The 26068-nt window shown below is 43.8% G+C and overlaps 1 protein-coding gene across 5 annotated transcripts in view; it reads left to right on the top strand.

The window, feature by feature from the left end:
* The first annotated feature begins 338 nt into the window (after window positions 1-338).
* Window positions 339-26068, top strand: part of TEAD1 (TEA domain transcription factor 1) — a 271129-nt gene continuing 245399 nt past the window's right edge. For 4 of the 5 annotated variants that reach the window (XM_045371517.3, XM_045371518.3, XM_065528530.2 and 1 more), the window contains exon 1: window positions 339-828. In XM_045371517.3, coding sequence (XP_045227452.1) covers window positions 346-828 — 483 coding nt within the window. In that variant the 5' untranslated portion in view covers window positions 339-345. Of the gene's footprint in view, window positions 829-1437; window positions 1593-26068 lie in introns of those variants that run through there. The other variant, XM_065528531.2, reaches the window with a different exon arrangement.

Below are 26068 nucleotides of genomic sequence, written 5' to 3'. Positions count from 1 at the left end.
GGGAAACTGAGGCACAGCAGGCAAGCCGCGCGCAACTCCGGCCTCGGCGCCTGCCCCCTGGAAGGAGCCCAGGCTTCCAGAGTTCCTCGCGCGAGCGCAGGGACTTGCCAGCCGCGGTACTCCCGTCCGCCCCGCCCCGCCCCGGCTCGGGACAAAGCCAGGAGCCCGCGCCGGGAGACGGAGGGCGGTTCCCGCGCGAGCCACGCTCCCCCGTGGGCGCGAGACTCCGCCCAGCTGCCGAGAGCCCGCGCTCCAACGGCGAAGCGGCCGCGCCGGCCCGCCCCGATTCCCCATGACGTCACCGGCGGCGGCAAGCCCCGCCTCCGGCCCCGGGCGGCAGGCCGCATGACGTCACCGAGGCCCCACCCCTCCGGAGCGAGTTCGGTCCTGGCGTTCATTTCATTCCTGTCCTCATTCCGAACATTCTTAGCATCGCTCGCGCTGCGCCGCGCCGCCCGAGCCGAGCCGAGCCTCTGCTGCCGCCGCCGCGGCCCCGCCGCCCGCCGCGGGCGCCCACCAAGCACTTTGCAGACTCGCTTCCACCCTGCGGGCCATTCCGCGCGGCGGGGCCCGGGCCCGGGGCGGCCGCGTCCAGGGACAGGCCATGCAGTGACGCCCCCCCACCCCTCCACCTTTGCCCGGAGCGCGGGCAGCAGCCCAGCGCGCCCAGCCGGCCCCGGGGCAGGAGCGGTGCTAGGCAGGGGTGGGGTGGCCGGGCCCGGGGACCGGGAGCCGGGGAGGGAGCCGGGCACCGAGCAGAGGGCGGGGGAAGCGGCGCCGAAGTTTGCCTCGGACTCGCCGGGCGCTGCGGCGGCTCCCTGGGCCGAGGTAAGTTGGCGCGCGGGGCGGATGCTGGGGTTCGGGGGGCGCACGGGGCGGCGGGGGGCCGGCGGCGCGTCCCTCGCGGGCCGCTCTTTTCTTTGCGGGCTCTGCTTTGTGTGCGACGGCGGGCGGGCACGCGGAGGGCCGCGGCCGGGCCCCCACACCCGCCTGCCCGCGCCCCCTCCGAGGTGAGCGGCCGGGCGCCGCCGCGCGACTTGCCAGGACGCCAAGTTGGGCCGCGCGCTGGGAGCCCGCGCGGCAACAGGCGGCCCCCGGCGGCGGCCCTGGAGGCGCCCGGCCGGCCGCGCCGCGCCGCGCCCCCCGCGCGCCCCCTCTCCTGCCGCCTGCACGCGCACACACGAACACACCCTCGGGCGCCTTGCACGGGGTGCGCTGGGGAGCCAGAAGTTCGGAGCGAGCGCGGGCGGGCAGAGCCGCCGCCGCCGGCGCCGCCTCGGAGCCAGGAGCCGGCCCGGACCCCCCTGCTTTCGCTGCCTTTCCCCGGCGCCGGGGACCCCCGAGGCCGGCCCGGGTCTGCGCCGACTTGTGCTGCTGGCGGGGGGTTCGCTCCTTCTCAAAGATGAAAAAGGGCACGTTCGTCTTTGCCGCTTCTCCAGGACTGGTGCTGCCGCCGCCGCCGCCGCTTCATTGCACATTCAAGTGGAAAATTTTCAGGAGTCAGCAGAAACATTGTGTCCAAAAAAGACTGAGTCGCAGTTACCACCAAACCCAGGAGGAGACTCTCCCTGGAAAACTTCCCTTCCCTTTCGGTAGGAAATACTGGGGGATTTGTTTGTTTATTGGAAAAGAAATGATCCCCAGGAGGGGAGAAAATCTGGGTACACTTCTAGTCTTTGTTCGTAACATCAACACTTGTTTTCAAAAGTCTAGAGTCCCGCTTTAAATAAAGTTCAACTTCTGTGACTTTCCTTTTTTAAAAAAATAACGTTTGTATTTTTTTAAAAAGCAATATTTTTAATGAGTTGAAAACAATGAGGGCTCACACCTCCCCTCTCTTCTCATGAAAGTAAATGAAATCCAGATCAGAATTTTCTTTGCTTTTAAATTGCCTTTTTTAAAAGATTTATTTAAAGTTGGATAGTGTCACTATATAAAAATATTTATAAAACAATGAAATACCAGCCACCAGCGTTTCTCAGGAGGCTTGTTAACTTCTCAGAAGCAAGTGGCTTCCTGTGATTTGCAGAAATGAAAATTGACCTCAGTGAGCCCTGGAAACTAAGAGACAGATGATGTTCCAGGAGCAGGGAATGTAAAAAGGCCATGTTTAAAAACAGTGCCTTGGAAGGAGCCCAGGTCTTGGGACAGAAAGGTCTGTTAAGCCTGCCACATTTCAAAATAGTAAAAAGAAATATTAAAAACACTACACGTATTGCAAAGGAGCAGAACATTATCAGTTCACAACAACCACAGGTTTCTTTCTCCCCGCTTTCCACCTTGATTGTTTTTGGAAGTTCGGGTGATCTGATGGCTTGGGGTGCGCTGGGTGCCTGCAGTGGTTACCTAAGTAGACACATCCCTCCCTTCGGGGAGATGTGATCCACTGTATAGTCACAGCCGCGAGTGGTCTCCTTTTTCTGCAGGCTGCAGTGAATCTTGCTGGTCTCCTAGGGATAGGGGCTTCTCTGAGGCACAGACTGGGGAACAGTCTTCAGGCTATGCCCGGTGCTTCACCCTTTCACTGTTGGGTTTGTGCCCCCCTTCTGTAAACAGCAGGGTCTTTGGGCCCAAGCATATCTGAATGCTTATAAGGACTAGACTTAAATCCAACTTCTTTATGAATCTTTTCCTTTTTAGAAGGAAATAGTAGAACTAATTACAGAGTGACTCAGGAAAGACAAATGGATTCGTTGAACCTTTGTCAGTGGTGAGGTTTTGAATTGTAGTATTTTTGGGGAAAGGCTTATTTTTCTAATCTCACTGTTTCCATAAATGGGCACAGATATTTTTGTTTAGTGTTTCTTTGTATGTGCAACTCTGTGTTGAACTCTCAGGTTTCAGGTTTTAAACAGTTAACAATTGTTTTATTTATTGTTGGTATAAAAAAATGAACTGATAAGCTATATCCTTTACGGGTTCTTGCTGATGGTATCAAAGTGCCAAGGTAGACTATTTTATTTTTACTTTAATGGTAAATATTATTTGAGCTGCAGTTTTAGGGGACTATTAGAACTTTTTTTTAAAAACAAGCTTGAAACAAAACCAGTATGACACTTTACCTTGACAATAGGGGTAAAGAAAATTATAGGAAAGAATCTTTGTGTAAATTCCTCCTCTGTGTGATCCTTTATAAAGTAATGAACTCCGGGGAACATGCATGAGAGAGATTATTGGAAGGTTGGAGGGTTTTTTTTCTTTTCTTTTCCCAAAACAAAAACCAGGACTCACCATGACATACACTTAATGAAATTTAATTTAAAGGGGGAGGACATCCCAATTTAGTTTGAGCCAGACTGATAGGAATTTCTCACTGAGAGGCTTTTTCTTGCCTTGTGGTACAATGTGTGCCCGGGCCCCAGCAGCAAACTAATTACACATAAGGGCGGGTTTGGGAGGGCAGCCTTGGGGGAGTCGGCTTCCTCCTCCCTTTCCCATTTCCTCTCTCCCCCCACTTACTTGATACAGCAGGAATTATATATTGGTGTACTCACTTGGGAGATTGGAGTCCCCTTTTATTTAGAAAAAGAACAAATAAGTCATAAGGAAAAAAATGTTCGAGTTTTTTTTCCCTGTTTGAGCTTCAGCAATTTATAAACAATTTTGTGTTTTGTTGGTTCTTAGAATACAGAGCAGCAATTATGAGGGCATTTCTTAATGGGAACATTTGGGAAGAATATACTTTTATCATCGGTGTTTAGATCATATTTGTTGTTACATATTCAGCAGAAAAGTATGTAATAGGAACAGTTTAAAGCACGTAGATCCCAAATGTTAAATAGACTTTTGAAGAAATGAACTGTAACATTAACAATATTTTAAGGTTGGTTAAGGTTGGTTGCTTCAGAAATGGATTGATCTCTCATACATGGTGGTCGTATACAAGAGCCTGGGCATTTGTAGAATTACTTTTCTCTCTAATCCCATGTGTTATGTGTTAATTATGAGCATAATTATGCTGCCTGCAAATGAAAATTGTGGTGTCTTATCACTCAAGATTGGTGCAAATAACTGTATGTATGATCTGGTGGACTTAAAAATCATCATATTCACATACAGTAGTTGGATAACACTTTTAAGCTCCATTTTAGGCACTTTTTCTTGTACCCAGTAAAGAGATTGTGAAAGGGAAAATAAATAAATAAATATGAAAGCTGTGTTTAGAGGCTGAATCTGTTTAGTGGTAAAACTTTAGGGTCTGTTTTCTCCAAAGACTGAAGAATGTGGCCAAAACAAGTATCCAGATTTCTCTGTAGAACTGCAAGAAAATCCAAGCCAACCTTGCTGTTTTTAAATGTGAGCATTACAGCTTCCCCTTTGGAGTTCAGTGACTGGAACTGCAAACTGCTAATGTCCAACTTTTGAACTCAGCCAGAAAAATATATTGTAAGCTTATTGCCCTTTGACAAACCTAGGCTGTGCTGCTGCTGGGCTGCTTGGGCACTGATTGATGGCTGGCATAATCTTTTATAGCTACATGGTGCTTTTTATTTTATAATAAGTCATAGATTACCTTGTAGTATTAATGTTTAAGTTGCATCTAGAGTTGTGTTTAAACCACATCAGTGATATATTTTATTCTTTCATATTCATAAAAGTGATGAAATGAGGTAATTCAAGTCTATCCTAAGCACTTCATATTTCAGGGTTGAGCTTTTTGACAGACACCTTATTTAGACATTGTTGTATTGCAATTAATGTGTATCTCTGAAATCGGAAGTTCTGGGGCTTCCCTCTTCTTGGAATGCTAGTGTATTTGGATCTAAATAGTTGGAGTGTTTTTCTGTGGGTTTTTATTTTTCGTTTCAAAACTGTGAACTCTTGAGTGTCCTCAGTCTATAAGATTCTCATTATGAGCTTCGTGGTTCATATTTGAATTTGGAGTTGAAATTTGACTGTTTTTTCAAATACATTCCAGTTTTGTAGTGGTACAGAATAGGGTAGCTTTGAAATATGTATTTTATTTTAGTCAAAGTAAAAATGGGTTGTCCTGGTGGGTGCATTTTCAGGATGATGTTTCTTACAAGGGTAGGTTACTCTTAGCTTTTAAATTCTCCTTTGGTCCACTGACTTTTTGCATAGTTGAGAGGATTCTCAAAAAAATAGTTTCTAATAGTCCAGGAGTCTTGGCTAACTGTGAAACTCACTCGTTTCCTCTTCTTAATTGGACAATGGTGGTGGTGGTGGTGGTGGTGCTGGTGGTGGTGGTGGTGGTGAGTAGGGGGAAGGTCCTCATAAAAAGCTATCTTTTTTCTGTGTTTGTGGCCAAGGGAAGGGTGTGTTGTACGCGCTATGCCCACCCCACTTGTCTTTAAAACTGGTCTTTACTACCCGAATGCAATGCTCTTTATCCTTTTTCATGATTCACATTTGTTTTGAAGGCTGTGTCCTAGGATTTCATTAGTAGTTTTAATTTGCAGGCATGGGACCCTGGAAAAGGGGTTTAAAAGAGAAAGCTGGCTTATTGATGAGTAAGTTAAGCATCCGTCATCTCTAGTGGGAAATTCTGGTTGCTTTTAGGCATCTCTCAGGTTTAAATGTATGTGTAAAGTGACTGAAACACCCTTGACTGGGAATATACAACACTGTTGTTCTTACTGATACGTAAACTGAAAAACTGCCGCTAATGGTGGGAAATGTTAATTATGTGAGAACATATTGAACTTATATTCTCTGGCATGAACTTTTTTAAAAAAATGCATCAACTGTGCTGCTTTTTTTTTTTTTTTAATAGGCACAGCTTTCTAATTATCATAATTCAGTTCAGCTCTGCTCTTGGATGGTGTTCAAGTGCAATCTCAATTTAACTTGAAAGGGGATTTTTTTTTTTAAACTTGGAATGTTGAAGAAAATTTGAAAAGTTCATCCAAGAATGTTGTCTGCTTAGGTGTGAGTAAATCTAGGGGAATGAAATGAGTGCCTTTCTGTAATAGTTCAATAGATCTGAGTATTAAGAAAGAGATTTTTTTTGCTTTGCTTTCTATCCAAGCATTTTTGTATAAACTGATGCTACACACTGCTGAGTTCTCTTTGAAAACCAGTGTTTTTCTAATAGATAGTAAACTAAATAAATGAATATTTTATTACCATCTGCAAAAATGGGAAAGTCTTTTAAGAGAGTAGAAATACAAAATTGTTATGAATTTATTTGACAGAAATCACTGTTAATCTTTTATACCAGCCAAGCCTTTAGAAGGTAATTGCGTTATCTGCTCCTTCTTTACTCTGTGACTTGATGGCGTTTTGTGAAGGGAGTCATCTTTGACAGCGTTCATCCCAGTGTCTGTATCCTGTAATTTTTCTCTGACTTTAATAGCTTTTCAAATAAAAAAAAACTAAATGAAGCCCAAGCGCCAAATCCTCCGGGAATCAATTTTAATTGTAAGAAAGAAGAACTTAGATGGGCCTTCCGACTTTCGTCCAGCCTGACTCCTTCTGCTGAAATGCAGAGAGCCCGTGGAAACCAAATGACTTCATTTGCTCTGGCACTTAAGAACCGAATTCACTTCCGTGGTGGTGAAATAAAAGGAGCCAAGTGTTTTAAATAGCCACTCCCCGAGGCCCGCCCGCCCGAGCCTGTTGAGAAAAGCGCATTGTCTGCTTGCAGCTCTAGCTGGGAGCCTGCCTGGCTCGCCCTTCCCCACCGGGCAGCTCCATTTCTGAAGTTGACATCTGGTTTTCTCTCTGTTCACCTGATCTGTCCCCGTACACGCGCTCACATGCAGTGTGCACGCATGCATTCTGCAGGTAACAGGGATTTGTGACATTAAGTATGTGTGTCTTTCAAATCCCTACTGGGATAGGGGGAGGAACAAAGCTAATGGCACAAAATAAAATGTAAACACAGTAGCTGCCCCACATGCCGCCGCTGCTGGGTTTCTGTCCGATGGTGCTTTCTGGGTAGGCGTGCCTATTGTTATGGCAGCAACAGGCGGCAGAACTTGGGGCACCATATGGCGGATGTGGGCCTCAGATAAGCTGTCTGGTAATTTAGCTTATCAATAGCATTTTGATATGCTTCATTTTCAGATCACCCATTACTGTGGCTGGGGGTGTCTTGGGGGCTAACTGATTCTGAAACCATTGTGAGCGGATGCTTCCTTTGGTGGAATCTCTTTCAATCCTTTCTCCCTGGCTGCCTTTTCATCTCAAAGCCTTTGAGAGACAGTGCTGGTTAGAGTTAGAGCTCCATTAGCTGAAGGAACCATCAGCCCCATCTTGAAATGCTGGGCACTTAGAAGACCTTGTCATGTATTGTCATTGAGAGAAAAACAGAAAACAGATACTTAATAGCGTTTCATATTGTCCCAGCCAAGAAATTCTCTTAATTCAAAGTTGCTTTTGCTTTAAATACTGGAGTAAGTTTGATACTGTTTTCTAATTTTGATGAAAGGTTTCTACTTTTGTTATGCATTCAGAATACTCCCTAATTTCCTTTCACCTTTAGATTTTACCTTAGCTGTAAAATGCAAACATTATTACCATTTATATAACTTGAAATCAGGGAATGTGCCGTTTGTAATTTGGAGGCAAGAAGCGGCTTCCTTCATGCCTAGAAATTGTGAAAGTGGAAAAAATGCTTCCAGAACACCACTCAAGTGTCCAGTGAAGCTGAAGCAAAACTAAAATCTCCTCTACTCATGAATTGGTAGGGGAACTGGTGCCTCAGCTGGAGCCAGCTCAGGGAATCTGCACTTAGTAAGTGGCTCAGTGGAAGTGTGATGGTGTGCATGACCATGTGCTCATCACCTGTGTGACCCTCATTCACCAAATACTTGTGTCCCTGATATGTGGCAGGCATGGGGGCAGCTAGGGCGAGGCTGCCTGCATGTTCTCATTCACCTTTCCAGGCCCTGCACCTTTTCTCACATTTTGCCTTTTGGGTTTGCAATTCAGGGCACATGGATCCATTTACATGGCTAATTCAGAATGGTTTTGACTGAAACCCAGGTCAGCCTCTTTCTGTTCCTGCTCCAGGAAGCTTCTGCCACATCAGTGGTTCCCACCTTAGCGTGTGCACTGCAGCCTCCATGGAGCTTTTACAGCCTGGGCACCACCTGTGAAGGCTTAGGAGGGTTGTGGTAGGTGCAGTGTGTCTCTGAATTTGCAGTATTTCTGAAAGGCCCCATCATAGTATCCGCTCCAGGCTGGGAACCATTGATCTAGATATTCTAATTTTTATCTGCAGATAGAATCAGGTTAAATTTGACCACTTCCAATTCTGAATGTGATTTTCTTCCCTCTATATTTGTGAGGCGGTGTACCTAGGAACATAGGCTGAATCTTTATGGAATTGACTAAGATGTTCATCATTGGTTTTAAAGATAAGCCTGCACAAAACTGAGGTCTTACCTTTCTATTCAGGGGAAGCAATAAAATGAACCAGAACCACCTTCTCTGTGCTCGGCATTCATCTGTTACTTCTTGGGAGTGTAGCACTTGTTTCCAGATGTGATTGTAGAGGTGTGTGTCATGCTTACTGGTGAGGGGCTTGAGAATGGAGTTCTGTCTGGCTGCTTGTAGAGGTTTTGCTTTCTCAGTAGCAGGGATGCTCCTAGAGGTCCTTGGGTGGTATGCCTGGTTTTGGAAAATGAGGGGATAGGAAGGGTGATCCTGATGGCTTTCTTTCTGGAGATGAACTGTGGATAAACCACCATGCTTTTCATTCTCTCCTTCCGTGTCTCTTCCCTTCACCTTGGGCACTTTGAAATCCAGATGCTCCTGGTTTTCATGCAGCTATACTTGCCACTGAGCATTTAAACGTTTATGGGTGCTACTGTGTGCCAGGGGTTTAGTGATTAGGAAAAGGTGGCTAATGAACAGCGATCAGTAAAACTCACCTGCCTGGCAGAGTTTACAGTTTAGCAAGGAAAGCAGGCATGTAAAGAGGTCATGGTAATCCAGTAGGAAAGTTGTGTGTATGGTATTTTGTGAGTTCCAAGGTGCACATTTTTAACATGCTTGAACGTTTTTGAAATTGGGATGTGTTTGACAATCATGACTGGCCAGGTGGTGGTAATGACCCTTGATGTTGGATACGCTCACCAAAGCCTGTGGAGTGAATGTAGTGGACAGGAAGAAAATCCCAGAGTCAGTGGTGAGCATTCCTAAGAATACCCTTGTTACGGAGGGTGATATTGTATGGACACTGATCACTCTGAGAAGTTACTTTAGCTTATGTTAACCTGATTTATTTAGCTTATATTTTCCTTTTTATGTATGCACAAGATTGATAGTAAAAAGTTTCAACATGTATAAAATAGTATTTCTAAGTGATAAGCATTGTGACATAATTTGTTTCACAGTAGTACCTCTGAAATAAAATCCTGCTACATCTTACTGGCAGTGGTGTCTTAGGGTTAGTGAAATGTTGAAACAACACGTTTGCATCTCTAGTCCTAAGGATCTGGGAGGTTATACATTATGGATGGTTGTTGCCTTGAGAGTTGCTTTGAGGGAGTGGGGTTTTTTACATGTTTATATTTTTTAGGAGCTTGAATTTCCTTGTGTAACATCAGAATATAGGGGAAACACACTCACTGGGGTAAGCCCTCATGGTATATCCAAAGAGCTGTGTTTCTTGTGGTAGGAACTGAGGAGGGCTTTTGGAGGAAGTGATGTTGGAGTTGGGCTTTGAAGGAACGGGGGGAATTTTTTTCCAGATGCCATTTTGTAGGGTGAGTTGGGAGTAGGTTGTTAGAAAATAAACAAACCTTGTGAAATATTCTCCTGAGTAATGAACTTAACCCTCGCATATCGATAGGTTTGTTGCCAATAATGGGCTACTACAGATTTGAAACTTGGCTATGAGGAATTAATTGAAAGGAGAAAGGGGGGGAACTGATTGACATGAACAGTGGGCCGTTTCCTGATTTTGGTTTGGAAAAAGACAGGATAATGTGGGTTCAAAATTACAGATTTGAAATTGGACATACCTTGGCTCAGCTACTTGCTAGTATGGCCTTGGACAATTTACTTGTTCTCTGCAAGCCTTGGTGTTCCTGTCTATAAATTTCGATTGTGCCCACTATATACCAGACACATGGTTTGGTAAATGCTCAGTAAATAGCAACTTAAAATGTTATGTTGCATAACAGATCTTGAAGGATTTTCTGCCAAGTCACCCTGGACAGTGAACCTTGAGGAACACCCAAGGCTGAGGCATTTACTTAGAAGAGCTGGATTCCTGGTCTCAGGCAAACAGATAGAAATCTAGGAGAGGCTGAGGCAAGCCCGTAAAGCCCTTGACCATTAATCACTTTGAACCACACTTCCCTTATTCATAAAGTGGAGGAAATCCATCAGTAAATACATAATATTTGAGGTCATTCCTTACCCAGTATGAATTAAATGGAAATACTTCAAAAACTGGATGGCATGGTGCAACTTCATCTGTCTAAAAGAAAACCTCTTTAGCTTCTTGCTTGAAAGTCACACTCCTAACATTGCAAGGGTTGGGTTGTAAAAGTTCTTTTATAAGTGGTTGAATGGAACTCATCTTTTCATAGGGAAACAAGCTTAGGGTCTCGGGCCTTCTTGTAAAACCATTGCATAATCCCCCCTGGGGTGCAGAGGGCATCCAGCTTCAGGTGCGGAGAAGAAAGGTACTTTTGCTGCCCTCATTACACCTCTTAATACCTGCTCAGGGCTTAGCTTCTCTGTGCCCGCACTTTCCCCATCTGGAAAATGGGAATGATGTTATCTACTTGGAAGAGTTGGAGTAAAGTTTAGATTAGGTAACTGCTGGCTCAGTAGGCTAGAGCTGCAGGTGTGGCTGCTGTTGAAACCCAGGCCATTCGTTTCTCCCAGTACTCCAGGCTCCAGAGATAAATCTTTGCCGCTCTCCTAAGACTCGCTTCCTCTGGGCCTTAAATGTGACTCAAATTATTCACACTCATGTGAATGAATGGTTGCCCATCTCTTTAGCCAATGATGTTTGTGAATTCCAGTGCCTAACTCCAGGTACGTCCTGGGTAGATGAGCTGAGTTCCTTCTGGAAGCTGTTGATAGAACCTTGTGTTTTCAGTCAGCTGCCTTAAGCTGGTCTTGCTCTGCTCACATTCCCAGCTACACTTCTGGGTGTGTCAGTGTCCCTGTGTTTTTAGATCTGGGCCACTCCCGGTGACTGGTCTGAGCAGTTAAGATTGCTTTGTGTGAGCCTGGGCCAGGGACCACCTGCATTTTATTGACATCTTTTCCTATTGTCTCTTAAGCAATGTATAGACGTGTGTGTTAATTAATCTGGTTTCCCAGTCTTTAAAAAAATTTAACAATTTTTGAGGGAGGAGAGTAGTCTGGTTAAGGAGAGAGACTTAGATTCAAGCAGGCTGATAGTGGATAAGGGGAGAAAAATAGGTTTAAGAGCACTTATTCACAACCCTGGGAGTCTACTAAAAGTACTGAATTACATACTTTAAAAGGGTGAACTTCATAGTATGTGAATCATATCTCATAAAGAAATAAAACCCTGGATCTAGTCACCACACAGAACAGCATCTTGTCATGCCCACCATGGTGTCCCCAGCACTCTGGCTGTCCTGTTTTTAGGTGGTCAAGTGATTAAGAATTGACAATCAGACCTAATAAGAAGAGTTTACATTTCTACCAGTTTGTTTTAGAGGGGAGCCAGGAAAAAACATACCGTTCCTTTCAAAGATAAACAGTAGTAATATTTAAAATGAAAGGTTTTTTACTTCAGGAAGATTCAGTTTCAATAATGTGGAATGATGTGCTCCTTAATGATAAATGTTTACCATGTTAACCCATCCTTATGGATTATACTTTTAAACAATCCAGGAACTAAGTCATAAAGGATAAAGTGGGAGATCATGAAGAGGAGACACCTGGAAGGCATGGGAGGCCACAAATCAGTCATTGAATCTGATTTACAGATTGACTTAAGAATGGGAAAAAACGGACCCAGAATCAGGTTAATGTGTACCTCAAGTTTCAGGCTTTGCTCTACCTAGCTTTTTTCTTAATTTTAACTTGGTCTTCCTTGTTCCCGTGTCCACCCACCAGATCTTGGCTGCCTTCCTTGTGGTTACTGTTGTGGCAGTTTTGCCCGTTTGTATTTTCTACAGGGCTGCCCTTTATGGTTCCCCATGGCTGTGTACCTGTTTGCCTGGTATAGTCCTGGTTTATGTTGCTTGTCTTGGCATAATCCTTAAAGAACCCTCTTTTACTATCAGAATGTCCCAGTTTGGATGATAAATTATATGCCTATTGTACTAATAGGAAACTGTCAGGGAAACTGGCAGACTAGACTTCTCTAAAATGGAGAGAAAATCCCGGGCAGGAGGGCTTTGTGGTGTCTTGGTATTGAGCTCATAACAGTATTACTTTTGAAGGATTGTCCCAGGCCATTTCTGAGGCCAGAGCTACAATAGAGGGGAATTTCAGGAAACAACTTTCCCTTCAAATCTGTGCTATTTCAACCAAATTGTTTCAAACCTTGTTCTTTTCTGTGGATGCATTTGTAAGTATTTTTAAAAAAATAATTCTCATCATTCATAGGAATGATTCAGCATTGGTTCATTTCCTTTTAGACCAACAAAGTTTAATTTAGAAAGAAGTTTTTTTTCAGTGGTATTCTGAAAGGTTGGTTTGTACTGTATGAAAATGGAGGATTTCAGATTATAATTTAGAACCTGTGGTCTTGGCACTCTTGACATTCTTAGGTTTCAAACTCACTTACCTGTGTTCTTTGGGAGACTGTGTGATGATGTTCTATGATGCACCTAAATAGATAAGCCAGAGCACATTGAGTGGAATTTTAGAAATTTTAAAATAAATTTTTGTACTTTTAGAACTTTGCCTAAAACCAAAAGTAATTGGAAGGACACTGCTCAGTTCCTGGTGGTTCTTTTGACACCACTGTTTAGTTATTTTGTGGTGTGCCTTAGGCAGTGACTTCGGGCAGGAGTGGAGGTGTTCAGTCCAGTGTTCAGCTCTGGCCAAAACAATGGCGTCTAGACTTTGCTGTTGAGAACTCTGCTAGAGAATTGTTACCTTGTTGGGGTGGTTCACTTGAGAGAAGGCATTTGAGGGTCCTGCAAGAAGTGGAGAGACCAAGATCTTGGTCTCTCCACTTCTAGCTGGTGTGGAAGGAAGTCTTGGTTGGGAGTGCTCTGCTATGACTCTTCCTGTGACCTTAGGTAAGTCACTTGAAAATCTTTGGTTTATTTTTCTGGGAAGATGATGCTGTACTGCCTCTTGCCCCTCTAGCTGTTTTTGTGCTGGGCTTTTGATTAAAGAGAGAAAATGTGTGAGCCCTTAGGCAGAAAAGTCCTGGAGAACTGTTATCTTATCATACCATCCATAACCCTCAAAGACAGGTTTTGTGGAGGAGGAGCAGTACTGCTGAGTTCACTTTTAGTTGTGCTAATTCCTGGGCTTCTCGGATGGGAAGGGAAGGCTGACAGGCCAGATTCTGTCTTAAGCCCATATGAGTTCCAGTTGTAGTTGAAGAAGCTGAAGCTCAGGGCAGTTGAGCTCCCCAGCATCACACAGCTACACTCTGAAACCAGTTCTTTATCTATGTGACTCCACAGCTGTCAGGCTAACAAAGGACTGCACATCAAGTCACCTGTCAGGTTTTCTTGTGACATTTGAAGGGAGTTAAGATAGATTGTGACATTGAAACAAAGGTAGTCTTCTCATTTAGTGTATTTGCCCAAAAAAACGAGGACACAATACTTTTGTTTTCTTGGTGGCCCATTTTACTCCCTCTTCAATACAAACTTATGGCTAAGGTCTTGGAAAGTTGGATGTGTCTCAGTTGAGCCTCTCAGAGGTTACTTATCCTACCTCGTTCACCTCTCTCCTGTGGTTTCAGTCCTCCAGGACTTTGGGGACCAGTACCCCTCACCCCCACCCCGTGACTGGTTATACTCACCATTGAGAGAGAGGGGGCAGGACTCCTTGGGGCCAGGCTAATCCAAACTGCTCTCTAGGCGGGTGTAGTGGGTAGGGGGGGACTGCTGTAGTTTGGAAGCTTGGAACTGGACCTGCCAGTATATCTGGTTTTGCTTTGGAATGTGCTGTGTTGGCAGGCAGGCAGAATAAGTTAGCCCCCTCCAGCACCCTGAAGGCCTGGGTATGGAAATGGCCTTATGCTGGGGATACAGTTTAGGTAGATGACCTTGACTTCACTTTTTGATAACGGGAGTGCTTGGGAGCCTGCTGAGATGGGGTGAATTTCTCTCCTCCCACCCAGGTGACCAGCTTAGCCTGTGATAGGTGATGGGCAGTGATGGGGCAGCTGGCAGAAGAGAGTTAACTGTGCTTGCCCAGAGCCCTTCATAATCAGGCCTCTGAAAAAGACACTGGGACTTTGAAATGGGGTTGTTTACAGGGTTGATATCCATCTTTGACACCTTGGTGGGTTTTTGGTGGGAGGCAGTGGGGCTGGTTGATACAATCTCTTCCTCCTGTCAACCTATTTCTGGTGTCTCTCGGCCAAAAGGTGCGTGATCACTGATTGCCAATTTTTAGGTATCTGTGCTCATGTCTTTCCCCTCTTCCCAACTTGCTTGTACCTTCTTAGTCTTCATGCATTTCTTAAATTCTTCCTAGGTACTTCTGTTGGCTGTTTTGGTGTTGCCCTAACTCTGTGCAGTTCTCACTAGTGCTTGGTGTATTTAGCAAAGTAGGCTGAAAGCATGGCTTGGAGGTCAGATCTTGGTTGCAGCTCCAGTTCTGCCTATTGGCTGTGTGATTTTGAGTAAGTGATTAACTCTCTCTGGGCTTCTTGTTTCCTCCTCTGCAAAGTGGAGAAAATAATAGTGAGTTTAAATGAAATATAGCAAATGACCCACTGCCAGCCTCTCTATTGGTTCCCCCAGCCCACTGAGAATTCTCCTGCTTCTTCCGCTCTCCAGTTCTCTGTTCAGAGTCCTGAGGTTTTCCTCCCAGCTAACATGGGCTGGTCTGACTGGGGGTCATTTATTTGCCTTTTCATCTTCCTCCTTCGGGTTTAGTTTTAAGCTTTGCCCCAGCTTCCCCTCTTGCTGGATTTCCTGCTTTGTCATTTTTCTGTTTTTTTGTTTTGTTTTTAAATTTTTGGTTTGTCAGGCTGTTTCCCTTTAGTTTTCATATTTTCTGTTGTCTCTCCCTCCTCCCTGGAAAACACCCATCCACCCTTCCCCCGTCCACTTTTCACCCTCTCTCCTCTGCTCTTATCACTTTAAGATCTCAGAGACTCTACCCTGCAGTTCACTGCATTTCACCAAAAATGGTCATCAGAAAAGCACCACTTCTGCTCTCTTTAACACTGGATTGAATCTGTTGGCTTATAGAGTTCCCAGCACTCTTGAGAGTTGTTACTATTTTGGAATAATGTAACTCATTCTCATTACGCTTATGAACTTGTGGAATGACACAGGTTTCCTTTCACTTATCTGTTGGACCTTGGGCAACCTCTTTATCCTTCTGCACCACAGTTTCCTAACCCCTGAAATGGACATAGTAGTGTCTTCCTTATGGGTTACAGTGCAGGTTCAGTGAGGGTGAGCACAGTGCTGACTCGCAGAGAAGTGTCTCATAAATATTAGCTGCCGCTGCTGTTTATGATTGTGACCACCATCATCCAGCATCTGTGAAGTAGAGTGCCAAGTACCTCTTCCGTAGCATCTGTCTCTCTTTTTGAAGGAGGGGGTCAGGAGCAGAATCTTATTTTTATTTTAGATTTTCAGTGTCTTTGCTTTGGGAAAGTTTAGTACAGTAGAGGGCAATGAACCCCTGTGCACCCATTATCACCCAGCAGCAATCATCACCTCATGGCTATTCTTGTAAACTCCTGGCTCCTCTCCCACTAGATTATTTGGAAGCTATCTTAGTTGTCATACCATTTCATCTGTAAATTAGTACGTATTTTAAAAATATGACTCTATTTTTAAAAAAACAACCAACTATGATACCATGATCACACCAGCACTTTAATCATTCCTTAATGTCGGCCGGGCATGGTGGCTCATGCTTGTAATCCCAGCACTTTGGGAGGCCGAGGTGGGCAGATCACGAGGTCAGGAGATCAAGACCATCCTTGCTAACATGGTGAAACCCCGTCTCTACTAAAAAATACAAAAAATTAGCCGGACGTGGTGGTGGGCGCCTGTAGTCCCAGCTACTCGGGAGGCTGAGGCAGGAGAATGGTGTGAACTCAGGAGGCGTAACTTGCAGTGAACTGAGATTGCGCCACTGCACTCCAGCCTGGGCAACAGAGTGAGACTTCATCTCAAAAAATAAAAATAAAAATAAAAAAAAATAATAAGTCCTTAATGTCAATTATCTAGTCACTGTTTGGATTTCTTTGATTGTCTCATAAATGTTTTTTCACAGTTCGCTTGTTCAGATGAGGGTCCAAAACCAGATCAACAGGTTATATTTGGTTGCTGTATTTCTTAAAACTCTTTAAATCTCATCCCCACCTTTCTTGTAACTGATTTGTTACAAAAGCCCCTGTGTTTCTCTTCTAGACTTCCTCGTTCTGGATTTTGTAGTTGTATCTCCATTGTGCTGTGTATTTTATTCTCTTATCCTGTGTATTTCCTATAAACGGAAATTTAGATGTCGACATTTGATCTAATTCAGGTTTTTTAAAAACATTTTTTATGCAAATATTTCATAGCTAGTATTCTACCAGGAGGCACACAACGTACAGTGTCACTTTTTCTGTAATGTTAGTGCCATTGATTGATGATCTCTGCCTGTATCTATTATTTCATGTAGTTTTTGCAAACGGATGGTACTCTGGTACTCTAGTTCTCTTTTTGGAGACAGGTCTCACTCTGTCACCCAGATTAGAGTACAGTGGTGCGATCTCGGCTTGCCGTAGCCTTGACTTCCTGGGCTCAGGTGATCCTCTCACCTCAGCCTACTAAATAGCTGGGACTGTCAGTGCGCCACCATGCCTGGCTAGTTTTTTAGTTTTTTGTAGAGATGAGGTTTCATAACCCAGTCTGGTCTGGAATTCCTGGGCTCAAGCGATCTGCTCACCTCGGCTTCCCAAATTGCTGAGATTACAGGCATGAGCCATCCCACCCAACCCATTCCTTCTTTTATGGAGAAGGTTTCTTTTATCAACTATATGGTTAACCTTGCATATAGTTTGTAAAGGAAAGATAGTTTTTTTGTTTGCATATCATTAGGCAATCACTGATTTTAAATTATCGAATGCATTTCAGTCGATTGCAGTTCCTCCTCTTACTGATGCTTACATTGTTTCGTCTTTGGCCAGAGGGAATTTCTGTAGTTGGCTCCTGTGGCCTTTTGATGTGACCCTAATAATAGTCTTTTATAGTTTCCTTGCTGTCCAATCTCTTGTATATTCTGGGAGATAGAATGAACCATTTCTGCAGAGTTTGGGTTTCTTTTCTTGAGAAATGGAATTTCCAGGCTATGATGTGTATGCTAGGTTCTCTGCTTTTTTCTCCTCCCACTCCTTCAGTTGAATAATCTGCTCACCTTTGGAAATGGATCCTGCCTCCCCTGTCAACTCTAATCATGGTAAAAGCTTTCCTTGCACACTTGCTCATGCCTGGCCTCTTTGGCTCTTGTTTACCACTTTCATGCTTGTGCTTGTCATCTTGTCCTTTCCTCCCTTAAGAAAAAGACCAAGCTGAAGAATTACCATGGATGGTTTGTGGTTTGACTTGCCTCCTGAAGGCCAAAACTCATGTTAATGTAGGCTTCACAGAAGTCTTTAGTCATTGCCTTCATCATGTCTACCTGATAGTTTGTTGTATCCTTGTGTACATAACCAGGACGTGAGAGATTCCTTATCTTATTACCTTTGTGAGCCATTCAGGCTGCAAGCTGTATTTCGATGATATTGTTGGGTGCATTTGTACTCATCTGTTTCAATAAATTTTTGTTGAATTAAACTTTGTACTTCTTCTCCAAAGTGTTTAAAATAGAATGTATTTAATGTCCTAGTCATTTAAAGAATTTATCACTAGTCTATTATTTTCATAAGCTTAAATAAGTTGAAGATTTGTAGTTTTACATATATTTATGCCTTGGACCCCTAGTTGTAACATAGCTATTGTTTTACTGCTGCGGGCGTACAGTAGTAGGCCTGTAAGTCTAAGATGAGTGTTTTTTATTTAACAAGTCTGCTATTAAACTTATTTTTAGTATTGTAATTTCTGTCTTTGCTTCTTGGAAATTGTTTTATACCTATGTTGGTGCATCATAGACTATGCACTTAGGCCAGCCCCCCGAGTCGCCCCAGCGAAGCAGGGCTCATTTTAAAGACAAGCTCTAATGCTTTCTTCAGAGGTTCCATTCAGACCTAGTTTTAGCTTCGGTAATACTTTTTTGTTTTGTTGGTGAAACAAAGCCGTATGCGTTCACAGTGCAGCCAACACAGTCTCACAACAGCACAAGTGAATAGTCCTGAAATTATCATCATTCTCCACACCACTGAGAAATTAACCAGCATCCCGGCCTGGGAAATTTTGGATACACATTTAATGCCCCTCACCCACCACCCTGGCTTTTTTTTCTCTTTAAAGCCCCAAGCTTAATTTAATGGTTCCTCTGTATTAAAGGAAAGTACAGTATTGTAGGGGTTTATTCCCCCCCTTCCTCCGTGGGCACTGAGAGTAGGGGGAAGAGCCCCGTAATTCACAAGGCAGGCCTCTGTGCCCCGCGGTAAACTCAGTTTCACAAAGGGAATTTTCATTATGGTCCTGTGGCTCCCTAACATAGTGGAGGCTTCAGGAGGCAAGTGGTAAAAGCTACCAAAGAAAAAGCTGGACTGGAGCCACTGACGTCATGTCAGTAAATCTGCTGGAGGAGCCCAGCCATGCAGCGCCTGCCAGCCGGCCCCTGCACTTTGGCCTTGCCTGGTCAACTGTTCTTACTGCTTCCTCCACCCCCACCCCACAGAACAGCCTGTGTTTTTTGTGTTCTTTTTCCCCTTTTCCTTCTGTGCAACTGGGCTGTGTCGAAACCCATAAAGGCTTTTGAAAACCACCCCTACTGGTCCTGTGCTTAATGTCTTGTGTGGGGAGAGTGGGGAGAATCCCCAACGATTCATGAATGAGGGAGGCTTTAAAACTTTTTTCTAGTGGCGACCTCTTTGTGATGAATAAATCCACGGGGAACATCATGGAAAGCAGCCAGAGGTGCGACCCCTGGTGCTTAGTACTTTCAAAGAGCTTTGCTTTTAAGTCCTGGGCTGTGTGCATGTGTGTCCATGCGTGTGTGCACGCGCACAGTAAAGGAGAGAGAAGCCCAGTCAGCACATGGGTGGAAATACAGAATATCAGCCTTCCAGCAGAGGATGATTTAAGAGAATGAGTTCCAGTGCGAGTCCTTTATTACCCATTACTCATTGGTCAGCTCACTCTGAACTCTGGTTTGCAACTGGAACAGTTAAGTCTTAAGCTGCATGCTTCTGTACATCCTGGATATTTAGAGTCACAACCCCAGATGGGCCTGAATTAAAATATTGCTGTGCTAAATCTATTTTTACATCTAGGGGAATGACATCTAAAAATAAACCTTATCCCACCTGTTATCCACTTTTGGGAAGTTGAAACGCTGTTAAGTCGCAGCCCATGGATTAAGCTTTGATGACGGCTTCCCATGTGATGCCTGCATTCCACTTTTCCTGCCATTGGCGTGATGTTTTCATTGTTTCAGTGACCGTTGTCCTCCTGTTTATTTTGCTGTGAATATTCATTTGCAAATAAGAGTGAAGCATAGGTTCAGATTGGTTTTGATGTTCCTGAATCTTAGGGTCAGAAACATATTAAAAGCAGTATCTTATCCATGAATCATGAGATGAGTCAGTTCCTGAAACCACTACAAGCCTCATAGTTCTTGGCTACAAGCAAAGGCAGGAAATCCAGGCTTCAATAACTTCCTTTCCCAGTCCTGGCTATAGCCGCGTTGGTGGTTAGGTTCTGCTGCCTGCCTTTGTAAGCGGTAGGAAGATGTATGTCTGAGGAACAAAGGCACTTGAGTCAATTTACTGAAACTGTTTATAATTTGTGGTCTTGATCTGAATGTCAGGCTGCATTGGCACACCCTGCTCTGCTGTGCGGCCCGGCACAACTCAGCCAGGAAAAGCGGCAGGCTGAGTCCGGGGAAGTGCCCCAGCAAACACATGGCAAGTATTTCAAGGGGCTTTAGTGTTCCAGTGAATCCTAAAACTTGGAGACATGCAAGCGGACACTAGGCAGAAAGCTCTGGATTCCATATGTATAGTTGAAGTATCAACTCTTTGTTTGTTCTCCATTTGAGAAAAAGGAGAGAAAAAAGAGAGAGAAGGGAGAGAACAAGCTAACACATTTGCCAGCCTGCCAAGCTCTGGCCTGTCTCTTGCTTTGACTTGCAATTTACTTCCTTATATACACGGTCCTTTTTTTTTTTCTTTTTTTCTTTTTTGGGGTTCCTTTTGCTGTGTTTCAGGCCAGTCTTCCTGACTTCAGAATCAGTTTTATAACTGTTTTATTAAATATTTTAAAGAGTAAGGGAGAAACATGAAGTTGTCTCCCAACATTGGGTCTGCTGTGACTTGTATTTATTTTTCTCCTTTATGAGCAGTGCCTACTGTGTGTATGTACCCAAGTCAGAACAGAGTCGGGCTGGTCGTTCTATGTGAGGTTGGGACTCACTGTTGCTTTATGCTTTACTTGTGAATTTATGAGCTTTTTCAATCTTGAAAAAAATTGAAATTGAGTGTGACTCATTTTCATTTATCAATTCTTACATTCTTTTTCTACGCTAATTGGTGTTAGCTAGCTGTGGGATTTGAGAAAATGGGACTGAAATGAGACCCTTTCTCCCCCTACTGTAGGTTTATGTGGAGTCATTGGAAGTTCTGATAGAAGTCTAAAAATAGCATGGGTAGACCAACCCTGTGAAAAGACACTGAGAAAGATGGAAAAGAATTTGAGATGATGAGCAGTTAGATATTGATGCTGCCTTTTAAATTGAGCTTATTTCCAATTCATAGCTGGCAATAGCTCAGAAAGGTCAAATTCTGTTTCAGCCTTTGTAAAGAGTAAAATAAAAGCAAATGCAAAACTTTGCCTGGCTTTTTAATCAAGTGTGGCTCATTCAGCGCACAGCCAGGCTGGCGAGTGCCACTTCCTTCTTGTCGTTTGTATTTGTGTTTGGGTAATTTTCTGTTCAACTTCAGGCCTCACTGAAAGGTTCTGATAAGCTGTTGAGAAAGTCAGGCTCATTTTGATTTTAGAGGCTTGACTGGGAGTCATAATTTCTGGCTGTGATTCTCCAGATTTCAGGCTGGTACAAAAGCTCCTTAGTCTTAGGTGAGTTTCTTTGGAAATCACTGTGAAAATTTATTACTCTTATTAACATGTTAATAGTCACTGTCTAAACTTGGAAGAGATTTTTCCTTATGTTGAGAGAGATACAAATCCAATTATTTTTATTTGTCCTTCACTGATCTGAGAGTTAACTTCTTTTTCATGTAGATTTCAGACTGGGATTAGAGACTGAATCGTGAATTGCTTATCGTCTCTGGACCGAGTTGTTCAGGGCCAGGGATTGATTCATTAATTAAAATCAATGTAAATGGATTTGTAAGCCTCCCGTAACAGATTATCCTATTAGCAGCCACACAGAGCACAGCCCATGATCTGTGAGGAATGTTTGTTGCCTTAGGTGAAATGGATCCAGACTGATGGACTCTTTAGGGTTACTTTATGAAAAACCCAGTGGCTTTTGTAAGGAAGGGGGCCTCACTTAACCTTTACACTGAGCAGATATTTCCTATAGATGGCAGATTATTTTGTTTTCTGAGCCTGCCCCAGAAGGCTTGAGTTCTGTTTGTGTGTTGTGTGAGTTTCTACTGTGCCTGCGTCTCCCCAGCCCTTGGCATTCATGCTGTCCAGGACCTTGCCATATTTTAGCCAGGTTCTGCCCCCTTTCAGGTGAGATTACTGCTAAGAACTCTAAAGAAAAAAGGAGGAACCAGAAATACGTTCCTATTTGATAGCAACAAAGTGCTTTTTTCCTCCAACCCAAGCAAGCTGCAAAGAAGACAGTTGCTTGTTATTTGAGGCTCTGACTGTACAGCTGTGCCTCCTTAGAGTGGTAAGAAGACAAGATGATACTTTTGAAAAACTTTGTGGATTTAACAAAGGTCGGAGTTCATTCAGCGGCTGTCATTTGTGTGTGTTTTTTGTTTTGTTTTTGTTTTGTAATTGTGTTGGACAGGAAGATGCTTTCTATAGTAGGACCAGCTCACCTACCTTTTCTCTGTTTGGATCGAAGTGGGGATATCTGAGCCAAGTTGAGTTAAAATCTGTCTCCTGCCTATTTTGGGATTGGGATAGCAATCCTAGTTTGTCTTTGATGCTCACACTGTAGTTCAAGGAGACCTTAACTAGGCAGTAGATGTCGGACTCATGGGTGTAGAGAAGTGTGGAATAAAGCCACTTTGCAGAGAGACAAGGAAGCACAGTTGTGCTGAGGATGAGACGAGAGACCAGGGGAATAGTCTTATTTCCTGATGGTTTTCTGTTTCCTGGTTTTCATCTCTCCTGAGAGTTGGCTGCAGTTTCTGATTCAGGGGTCTTTTGATGGACACCTTGGCCTTACAATGAACTCGTATTCTCTTACCTTTTTTTCCTACCTTAGGTTAGTGGGAGTGGGTTTCTGTTAATTGAAACCAAATGGTGTTTTGGCCGACTAGTTTGTTGGGAAATACGCCCTGTGTGGTGTTCTAGGGTGGCCCTGTTCAGCAAAGGCGGCTCCATTTGGTTGTACGTGCCTTCTGCTTTGTATGCCCTGCAGGGCTGCTCCCCTCAGCAGATAGAGCTGTCCTGGACCCCGTGCTCTCCTGTGTATTGGGTTTGAGGGAATATCATTCTGGTTCCTGGACTGTCTAGCTAACTGGGGAACAACAAGGGTTACCCACTTCCACCCTGTCTCAGACTGGAACATTTCAAGACTTGACTTAGTCCTTTCTGCTGCCTGGTGTGCCCTGTGGATTTAGGCTGTGTGGTGCTAGGTTCAAGCATGGCAGGTGAGGAATTTTCCCAGTCGTGCCTGGGGGCACTGAAGAGTTCTGGTTGGCTGAGCACGTGGAAAGCAAGCCAGGTGTGTCATTAGACCTGAGTGTCCTGCCTGGTGGTACCACCCCTCCCTTCTTCCCCTCCCATCCCTGAGCAATGTGGAAGGCATGCTCTCAGTGGCCTTTGGCAAGTGCTTCCCTGTGATAAATCTGAAAAATAAAAAGTGCACAGGTGAGTACTTCCTCTGTCAGGGAATCTTCGGAAATCAGAGGATTTTATTAGCAAATGGATTATATAGCAGATGCCTTTCTCAAGGACACCAGTATGGTTGGGGACCCATAGGGGTGGTGTCAGAATAAAAGCCTGCCCAGAAGGGAGTGTGGTAGCAGTGTCAATAAGCAGGGAGCAAATTTAGATGAGACTTGAGAATTTTAGGTAACAGAGTACAAATTATTTAAGAGGATAGAGGATAGATTTTTGGGGGGAGGAAAACCCCTACAAGCACATTAGCAGATGTACATACATGCAGTATGGTTTGTTGGCACCTTCTACAAATTTGAAGCCATTTTAACTTGAGGCTCATTGTAACATATTTTACCTGTTTTGTTGGTGAAGTTTAGTTTGTATATTTAGGAAGTGGAAATATGGAGACTTTGTGCTTTAAATTGAGAGGAGCACAGTGAAGGAGGCGGGGGATATAGAAAGTTCTCAGAACAGAGGGCCGGGCGTGGTGGCTCATTCCTGTAATCTAACACTTGAGAGGACGAGGCGGGCGGATCACTTGAGCTGTGGAGTTCGAGACCAGCCTGACCAACATGGTGAAACCCCGTCTCTACTAAAAATGCAAAAATTAACCAGGCATGGTGGCATGCGCCTGTAATCCCAGCTAGTTGGGAGGCTGAGGTGGGAGAATCACTTGAACCCAGGAGGCGGAGGTTACAGTGAGCCAAGATCACGCCACTGCACTCCAGCCTGAGCAACAGAGCGAAACTCCGTCTCAAAAAAAAAAAAACAAAACAAAAAACCACACACACAACCCTCAGAACAGGGACCTGAGGGGTTTAGACTTTTACAAGTGTGTTTCTTCTGGTCATCATAGATCTAATAAAAAATAACATGTTCATATGGTGCTTTAGAGTTGACAAAGGTTTTTCAGTAGGGTAACTCTTTGATCCTTCACAACTTGGTTTGTGCAAGTGAGGAAGCGGGGACCGGGAGGTGAGGAGCCTTACAGTGAAGCCATGGCTGAAATGCCTCCTGTCATAGCTGCGACTTCCTTGCTGCACTGTTTTTTTTTTTTTTTTGTGGCAGGATTATGTGTTAGGACAAGCTAGGGGAAAGATGAAGTGGGGGTGGAGGAGGGAGGGCAGGTGGGGTCTGGAGATGGTAAAGGAATTGTTTATACTACCAGAGCAGATGGGTCTCTCTGCAGTATTCAGAGCACAGGCAGAGCAGGAAGGGACTCAGATGTGGTTTTCAGACCAGTGAATATCTTTGTCACTTAAAAAGGTTTTTTTGTTTGTTTGTTTGTTTTTAATATTGATTCCTGCTGTTCATCCTGGATCTTCTAAATCTTAATCACTCATGGTGAAGCTTGGGTGATTGAGTGCTCTGAAACCTTACCAGGTGATCCTTAGGAGGTATCTGAGTCCCACTCAATTCTAGCCCCGTGTCTCTCTTTTTTTTTTTTTTTGTCACCCAGGTTGGAGTGTAGTGGCGTGATCTCGGCTCACTGCAACCTCTGCCTCCCGGGTTGACGCTATTCTCCTGCCTTAGCCTCCTGAGTAGCTGGGACTACAGGCGCCTGCCACCACGCCCGTCTAATTTTTTGTATTTTTTTAGTAGAGACAGGGGTTTCATCGTGTTAGCTAGGATGGTCTCGATCTCCTGACCTCGTGATCTGCTCGCCTTGGCCTCCCAAAGTGCTGGGATTACAGGAGTGAGCCACTGTGCCCGGCCAGTCCTGTATCTCTTGAACTACAAAAGTTTTATAGAATTTAGGTCTTGGTATGTCCTGGGAGCTTGTTAGAAATGCATTATATAAGATCCCATCTCAGACCTGCTGAATTAGAATCTGCATTTTAATAAAATTCCAGGCGATTAGGGCATGCACATTAAGTTTTGAGAAGCATTGCTATAAGATGCTTCAGGGAAACTTTAGGGACTGTAGCTGGGGTAATTTCACATACTCTTTCCAGTTTTGTTATTTGCCTTTTGACTTACCTTACGCAACTTTTTCATGCAGAAATTAGTTCTAAGTCAGATTTATCAGTACTTCCTTTATAGTTTCTGTGTTTTTTATTTGCATACGAAAGGCTTGCCTATTCTAAAATTACTGGAAAAAAGTCTTCCACTTTAAAAAATGAAATCATGGTATATTTTATATAACTGGATACGTCTCGAATTTGTTTGGACTGTAAGGAGCAAGGTAGGAATCTAGTCCCAGTGGCTGGTCACTTGTCTCAACACTGTATCTTTCACCTTTTTTTTTTTTTTTTCCATTGGTTTCTTCGTGGATCCATACACTAATTCATATATGTTTTATTATCCACATGTTGAGTTAATTACTGTAGCTCTATAATGTGTATACCTACCTATTTCTTATTACTCTTCTTTAAAAATTTTTTTTTTCCCTAGCTTTTCTCATCGGTTTATTTAATGAATTGTAGAAACTGCTTGTCTGATTTAAAACAATTCCAGAAGCTGTTTTTATTGGACTGGTATTACATTTGTGGAATAGTTTACCTCATTCTGTTTTTTTAAATAGTTTTGCCTTTTCTAAATTATATATACCAGTAGTACTTCAGAACATTTTTCAGTAACAGTCATGCCAGCCTTTGCAATGGATAGTTTGAAACTTACATCTTCTGTGGGGTTTTATATTCAGAGAGACTTTCCATTTATTCTGTATCACTGCATCCTGTTTATTTCTCTCAATAAAACTAGTTTATTATCTGATTAACTCACTAGATTATAAGCCTCACAAGGGAAGGTTCCATTTCTCTTTATTTACCAGTGTAATTGCTCAGTATCTAGAAAATCTCTGGTACATGGATGCCCAATACATA

The sequence above is a fragment of the Macaca fascicularis genome, chromosome 14 (genome assembly GCF_037993035.2).
Source record: "Macaca fascicularis isolate 582-1 chromosome 14, T2T-MFA8v1.1".
NCBI classification, from domain to species: Eukaryota; Metazoa; Chordata; class Mammalia; order Primates; family Cercopithecidae; genus Macaca; species Macaca fascicularis.
Note: the sequence above shows the minus strand (reverse complement) of the source record. Positions and strands in the feature narration are given on the sequence as shown.